We start from the raw sequence: 8,148 nt of genomic DNA, 5'->3' as shown, positions 1-8,148 counted from the left end.
ATGCTAAGGGCGTGCTAAAAGATCTTATAGTTTCTACACTAGTGGAACCCGTGGCTTTATGAGGCTAAAATATCTAGTTATTGTGATGTTCTTTTAAAAGTAGTCTCCAGGGCCCAAGTTGCCTACAAAAAATAAGGAGTTACGATCCGTTGAGACCGTAAAAATGTAATTTGGGTTGTGCGTTTGCTTTCCATAGGATTTTATGATTAATAAAAGAACTTCTATGCAGTTGGAAATGAATCATATATTAATTATTCAGCTCAAATAGCACGCTAGAACATGCATTTATATAGTTGTTGGTGCCAAAACTTGGACGGAGCTTGGTTACGCAGTTCAACAAGTAATTGCCGTGAGTATTGTTTTCAGTCTTAGTGCCACAAGATGGCTCGTGAGAAGAGAGAATATGTGTGCCAATGTTGGAGACTGTCAACATAGACAATTTTTGTGCTTGTGCATGTGTGCAAGTTACGGGTTAATTTGACTTCTGAACCAAATAATCATGCACTAAGTGGGACGTTGATTTGGTTAAAGTTCTTTTATGTGCCTCAAGTGAATGAGGACTTAATATTCATCGTAACTTTGTGTATACTTTCCTCAAAAATAAATGAAAGTGAAATAGAAACTAAAATGGGAAACATAATGTAATCATTTCATGATGGAGTCAAGATTACAAACATTCACAAAACTAAAATCTAGACTGATTGGCTGAACTACATAATTTGAAATGTAAATTGATTGGCAATGTAAAGAAGGTAGTAAAACTCTAGCAAGATTTAGGCCATCAAGGGCAAGGTAATGCTAAAGAAATCCACCTAGATTACTGGTCAGATTTGACTTAGTACAAAACATGAGCGTCAGAGAGGAAATCAGGATGTTTGGAATTGCACACCATCCGATCAAAAGGAAAAACTAACCTAATTACACACAACTGATTTATTTATTACTTGATAAGGTGGGATGTCTCAGCCATGGATCAACTACCAGAGTATATGAAAGTCTGCTATAGGGCGTTGTTAGATGTATACAGTGAAATTCATGTAAAGCTTTTGCACGTTGGGAAGTTATATCGCATCCACCATGCAAGAGAAGCGGTACTAATCCTCAATATCAATTAGCAGTAGAGATGATTTTTGAATTATTATAATCTCATGATCTGGTATGTGTCAGATGAAAAACAAGTTAGAGGCTACTTCGATGAAGCCAAATTGTTCCACCAGAAGCACATACCATCACTGGATGAATACATGTCTCTATCACTCGTCACCAGTGGCTGCCCGTTGCTAATAACCACATCCTTTGTTGGAATGGAAGAAGCTACAATAGACTCCTTTGATTGGTTGTTAACTTTTCCTCAGACGGTGAAGGCTGCATCAAAAATTGTCAGACTCATGGATGACATAGTGGACCACAAGGTACTTAATAGTATATGTAAATTGTATTAATGAGTATTGTCGAATGGAACAAGTCTCACACTAAAAACATGACATGACAGAATAATATAATCTCATATTAAGTGGTTCCACTTCTAAGTACACCGAACGCTTTTATGACAAAATCTTACACCTGATGGGCTAGTAAATGCTTAAGTTAGAATAATATCACTGTATGACCAATTAATAGTGCCCCCCCATCAGGGCGGTCTTTTAGATTTCGGGAGCCATGTGCAAAATTTATAAAAAGGCCCATTTTTAAGATATATATTTTTTAAAAAGTATGACAATATATTGGTACTAGAAAATAATAACTTAAATTAACATAACCTTTAGGACTCAATGATTGTAAGTTTACAAATGTCATTAAATCAATAAAAAGAGTTACAAACATAATCTTTACTAAATAATAAAAAACAATTCAATCTTAAGCAATCAAATAAAGAAAAAAAAAGCTTCAAAAACTATAACTTTAGAGTTTCACTTGAAAATATAGCATTATTATATAATTAATAAAATGGAAAAGAAAATCTTTTTTAAGGTGTTGTTATTAGCACTCCTAATATCTCATTGTGCACTCCAAATTATTATATTTAGAAAGAAAAAAAATTTACACTTATAAAAGTGCACTATAAGATTTTAAAATGCTAATAAAAGTATTTTTTTAATATATAACATTATTACATATAAATATAAGATACCAACAAATTTTGGGGGCCTTCAAATTTTGAGGCCCTGTGCGATTGCACCTTTCGCTCCCCCTTAGCGCCGCATCTGCCCCTCCTCCCCCTTCCCTCCCCCTTCTCTCTGAAATCTTGGCAAAGCACGACTATTATGATTGGATTAATACTTATATTACTTTTTATCTTAATCCTCATGCATGACTAGTTTGAGCAAGAGAGAGAACATTTTATCTCAGCTGTGAACTGTTACATGAAGAAATATGGTGCCACAGAAGAAGAAGCGATAATCGAACTTAAAAGACAAGTGAATAATGCATGGAAGGGCATAAACGAAGCACGCCTCCACCCTACCGCTGTTCCCATGCCCTTGCTAATTCGTATTCTTAATTTTGCTCGGCTCATGGATGTTGTGTACAAGTGTGAAGATGGCTACACTAATGCTAAGGGCGTGCTAAAAGATCTTATAGTTTCTACACTAGTGGAACCCGTGGCTTTATGAACCTAATATATCTAGTTATTGTGATGTTTCTTTTAAAAGTAGTCTCCACGGCCCAAGTTGCCTACAAAAAATAAGGAGTTACGATCCGTTAAGACTGTAAAAATGTAATTTGGGTTGTGTGGTTGCTTTCCTTATTATAATTTTATGATTAATAAAAGAACTTCTATGCAGTTGGAAATGAATCATATATTAATTATTCAGCTCAAATAGCACGCTAGAACATGCATTTATATAGTTGTTGGTGCCAAAACTTGGACGGAGCTTGGTTACGCAGTTCAACACGTATTTGCCATGAGTATTGTTTTCAGTCTTAGTGCCACAAGATGGCTCGCGAGAAGAGAGAATATGTGTGCCAATGTTGGAGACTGTCAACATAGACAATGTTTGTGTTTGTGCATGCGTGCAAGTTATGTGTTAATCTGACTTCTGAACCAAATAATCATGCACTGAGTGGGACGTTGATTTGGTTAAATTTCTTTTATGTGCCTCAAGTGAATGAGGACTTCATATTCATTGTAACTTTGTGTATACTTTCCTAAAAAGTAAATGAAAGCGAAATAGAAACTAAAATGCGAAACAGAATGTAATCATTTCATGATGGAGTCAAGATTACGAACATTCACAAAACTAAAATCTAGACTGATTGGCTGAACTACATAATTTGAAATGTAAATTGACTGGCAATGTAAAGAAAGTAGTAAAACTCTAGCAAGATTTAGGCCATGAAGGGCAAGATAATGCTAAAGAAATCCACCTAGATTACTGGTCAGATTTGACTTAGTACAAAACATGAGCCTCAGAGAGGAAATCAAGGTGTTTGGAATTGCACATCAGCCGAATCATACAAGAGGGTGACATATCGTTGTTAATGTTTTAGACCTCAGGAATTGTACGCAATGTTTGTTTGGAAGGAAGATGTTGGAATTTAGGATTATTTTATTGTTTGAATTTGGGCTTAACCCATTAGTATTAGGGTTTCGTTTTCTTACTTATTAGGGTTAGGTTATATATATATATATATATGATGCTTTGTAGCTCATAGAATAACAAGTTATTCACAATGTAGCCTCTTTGAGTTTTGTAGCCGTTTCGGCATTCTCGTTTATTTAATAATACTATTATTTTGTTAGTATCGTTCGTTGCGCACTCTGATATTCAACTTGGTATAAGATTAGGTTTGATCCTTGGGGATTTAATCTGCTCTTGATTGGTGTCGATTTGTTTGTATCAGTTTGTATTAATTAGGGTTTTACTGCTTGAAGAAAAAATAAATAAATTGAATCTGCCAAATCAGGTACCCCATCAAATTGATAGGTGTCACGGTATCCTTGATCACAAACCACGAAAATGCAATCAAAAGCCAATCTTGGAAAACCCCAGCAACATTCATAGTCAAAGCAGAGGTCTTTCCTACCAACAGAAGCACCGCCAGATTCAACACAAACGCTAACAATGAATTTGTCCCGAAAATCACGAAATCAAAGTGAAAACTCGAGGTTTGCCTCAACACCGGAGCTTGTTTGCTTGCCTTATCATGTCCGCCTAACGGAGCTTGTCTTGTCATGTCCGCCTAACGGAGCTTGCCTTGTCGTGTCCGCCTAACGGAGCTTGTCTTGTCGTGTCCGCCTAACGAAGCTTGCCTTGTCGTGTCTGCCTAACAGAGTTTATCTTGTCTTGTCCGCCTAACGGAGATTGCATTCGCATCTTCTTGTTGCAAACTCTTGCCATGTACAGCCATGAGTTTGACCAGGGGTGTTGAAATTTAGGATTATTTTATTGTTTGAATTTGGGCTTAGCCCATTAGTATTAGGGTTTCGTTTTTTTGCTTATTAGGGTTATGTTAGTTCTCTATATATATATGATGCTTTGTAGCTCGTAGAATAACAAGTTATTCACAATGTAGCCTTTTAGAGTTTTGTAGCCGTTTCGACATTCTCGTTTATTTAATAATACTATCATTTTGTTAGTCGCGTTCGTTACGCACTCTGATATTCAACTAAGGCTTTGAAATTGTAGTTGAAGAGCTAAGAGCGTTTTGCTAAAGAGCAATTGGGTTTTTACTGAAAAGCAGTTGGGTTAATTGAAGAATCACTCAAGGTTTTGTTTAATTTCACGAAGGTCCAAGCCCTTCAGACTTTCACATCTCCAAAATCGTTCTGTTTATGTAGTTTTGTGTAGGAGCTCTCAAGTAAGTTTCATGTAGGAGCTCTCCGAGCCTTCGAGTTTCATATCTCCAAGGTCGTTCTGTTATGTAGTTTTGAGTTATTTACACGTAAATTTCCCCCTTACACATTTCTAAACATCGCTGCACATTTGATGTGTTTATGTTGCTTTTGCTACGAATATTTCCCAAATCCATCAAAACTGAATTGTGTAAACAGAGAAAGAAAGAACTATCTCAAAGAATAAGAAAGGTTATTTAGAGAGAGAAAGTATTTATTTGTATTGTATTTTCATGAATACAAAGATTACACTTACACAAATGTATATTTGTCTAACTATCTTAGCTTAACTACTAAGCTAAGATAAAACTCACAAGATGTTGACACTTGTCACAATCTAAGTTCATGATATGCTAACCAACTTAACCACCTTACACACTATATCTAACATCCTCCCTCGACCTCAGAGTAAGGCTTGCCAACTCTGGGATTGTAGCAATGTGTGTGAAACAAAGGAGTAGAGAGTCCCTTTGTAAGAATATCGGCAAATTGTTCATTTGATGAAACAAATTGCACTTGCAGTAGCTTTTTGGAAACTCTCTCTCGGATGAAATGGACATCTACTTCAATATGTTTAGTTCTCTGATGCATGACAGGGTTGTAAGCAAGAGCAATGGTAGAAAGAATGTCATAGAACAAAGTTGTTGGACCAGAAACCTCAATCTGCATAAACTGAAGTAATTGTTTGATCCAATCGATTTCGGCAGAAGTGCTTGAGAGTGCTCGATATTCAGCCTTTGTAGATGATCTAGAGACTATGTTTTGTTTCTTGGATGACCAAGAAATATGATTTGGTCCGATATACACAACTAAACCTGTTGTAGATCTACGGTCATTTGTGTCATCCGCCCAGTCTGCATTACTAAAGGCATGAAGATCCAAATCCCCTTTGATAAACTAAATGCCAAAATCAATAATGCCTTGCAAATACCTGAGAATTTGTTTCACAGCAGCATAGTGTGATTCCATAGGGCAATGCATAAATTGACAGACTTGATGAACAGAGAATGTGATATCAGGTCTAGTAAAAGTCAGGTATTGAAGAGCACCTACAATGCTTCTATACAAAGATGGATTATTGAAAGGATGTCCATCATCTTTTACCAATCTGTTATACGGTAAGCAATGAGTAGTGCACGGTTTAGAATGAACCGTATATGCTTTTCCCAACAAATCTGTCATATATTTGGACTGAGACAGAAACATCCCAATAGAATTCTATGTGATTTGAATCCCAAGAAAATAATGAAGAGAACCAAGATCTTTAACATCAAATTCTTTGGTCAAAGCCCCAATAGTGATATCAATAGCAGCTGAATCACTCCATATGATGAGGATATCATCAACATAAAGGAGTAGGATAACCATAGACTTGCCAATATGTTTAACAAACAATGAGGGATCAGAATATGTTGAAAGGAATCCTAAAGAAGGAAGAAATGAGGTAAACCTGTCATTCCATGCCCTTGGGGCTTGTTTTAAGCCATACAAGAACTTGTGTAGTCGGCAAACATGTGCAAGATACTGAGGATCACTAAACCGGGGTGGCTGTGTCATGTACACCTCTTCTTGAAGAATGCCATGAAGAAAGGCATTCTTGACATCAAGTTGTCGTACTGACTATCCAAAATTAGCTGCAAATGCCAAAACCAACCTCACAGTTGTAGGTTTAACTGCCGGACTAAAAGTTTCTCCATAATCGATACCCTCTTCTTGATTAAACCCTTTGGCAACAAGGCGAGCTTTATACCGGGAAATAGAACCATCAGCATGCTTCTTGATCTTAAACACCCACTTACATCTTACCAAATTTTTATTATGAGGGAGTGGAACTAAAGACCAAGTGTGTTGAGTGTGAAGAGCCTGCAACTCTTCTTCCATAGCAAATAACCATACTGGAAACTTAAGAGCAGACTTGTAAGTGGCAGGTTCAACTTGTGAAATATCAACCGTTTCACTCTCTTGAACTACTGAAAGAAAAGCCTTCTTTTTCGGAATACCACTTGTTTATACCATATTTAGGGCCTCGTATTTAAACCTCGTATAAATACTCGGGGGACTTAAATGTAATTATGGGATAAAGAAAGGGGCAAATATGTAATAAGTGAGGAGTCCTTATTCTATAAAAGGACCCCTCACCCTCACAATTAAAAAATGGCCATTCCCAAGCCTCTCTCACCCTCTCAACGCTCTCACTCTCAGAGCTCTCTCTCTCCCTCACTTCTCAGAGAAATATAATACATTCAATGTGGACGTAGCCCAAACCTTAGGGTGAACCACGATACATCTTGTGTTATTTACATTACTTGCAGATTCACGGTCGGATTTACGTTGTACCAAGACCTCCGGTTTTGCGCATCAACACCACTCTTAGCTCGTGTTTGCATAGAGTGAGTATTCATAGGAGGAATTGGAAGAATAATCTGCAAACTATCAGGTTGAAACTCATGTTGCAGTTCAATTGCAGTAGTACTCGGAGTTGCAGAAGTGAACTCATGAGAAGGCTCAGAACATACCCCACTTGGAATCTCAGGAACCACAGCGAGTACAGAAGAGGATTGTTGATCTGTGGATGAGTAATGGATTGTAATGAACTAGAAGTACCACCATGTTGAGTAGATTGGGATGACATAGTATCAGACAAGGTAGATGACATAGACATAATATGATTGTCACGATTAACTAATATGGAAAAAGATGATAGAAGAACAACAAAATTAGGAGTAGAATGTAGGTTAACAGAACATTTAACAGACAGAGAAGGGTATGGAATTTCTAACTCATCAAAAACTACATGTTTGGAAATATAAAACTTGGTAGAAAAAATGTCATAACAAATGAAACCCTTGTATTTGGAAGCATAACCAAGAAAGATACATTTGGATGTCTTAGGTTGCAATTTGGTACTGTTATATGGTTTTAGTAAAGGAAATACTGAACAACCAAAAACTTTGAGATGATGTATATCTGGAATAGCACCAAATAACAATTCAAATGGAGATTGATTTTGAAGAATAGGTGAAGGCATGCGATTTATAAGATACACATCAATTTGGCATGCAAAAGACTAGAACATGGGTGGTAGAGTAGCAGTTTGCAAAAGGGTTATGGCTGTTTCAGTGATATGCCGATGCTTCCTTTCGGCCAAACCATTTTGCTCAGGTGTATAAGGGCAAGACAATTGATGTTTAATCCCCTTGTCCAGTAAAAAATGTTGAAATGATTTACTAAGATATTCACCCCCACCATCACTCTATAATATTTTAATAGAAGTGGCAAAATGATTGGACACATAATTGGAAAAACCAACAAAA

The 8,148-nt window shown here is 36.7% G+C and overlaps 1 protein-coding gene across 1 annotated transcript; it reads left to right on the top strand.

Annotated features, from left to right (window-relative positions):
- The first annotated feature begins 968 nt into the window (after positions 1-968).
- On the top strand, positions 969-2,612 carry LOC126592279 (sesquiterpene synthase-like). The gene is made up of 3 exons (XM_050257990.1): positions 969-1,026; positions 1,168-1,412; positions 2,319-2,612. The coding sequence occupies exons 1-3, from the start codon at positions 969-971 to the stop codon at positions 2,610-2,612; spliced, it is 597 nt and encodes a 198-aa protein (XP_050113947.1).
- Positions 2,613-8,148: the final 5,536 nt, after the last annotated feature.

The sequence above is a fragment of the Malus sylvestris genome, chromosome 12, assembly GCF_916048215.2.
Source record: "Malus sylvestris chromosome 12, drMalSylv7.2, whole genome shotgun sequence".
Lineage (NCBI taxonomy): Eukaryota > Viridiplantae > Streptophyta > Magnoliopsida > Rosales > Rosaceae > Malus > Malus sylvestris.
Note: the sequence above shows the minus strand (reverse complement) of the source record. Positions and strands in the feature narration are given on the sequence as shown.

Coding starts and splice junctions, on each gene's coding strand:
- LOC126592279 (XM_050257990.1), top strand. CDS start 969: ATGGATCAACTACCAGAGTATATGAAAGTCTGCTATAGGGCGTTGTTA. Junction 1,027..1,167: donor GGCGTTGTTAGATGTATACA/GTGAAATTCATG, acceptor GGTATGTGTCAG/ATGAAAAACAAGTTAGAGGC. Junction 1,413..2,318: donor ATGACATAGTGGACCACAAG/GTACTTAATAGT, acceptor ATGCATGACTAG/TTTGAGCAAGAGAGAGAACA.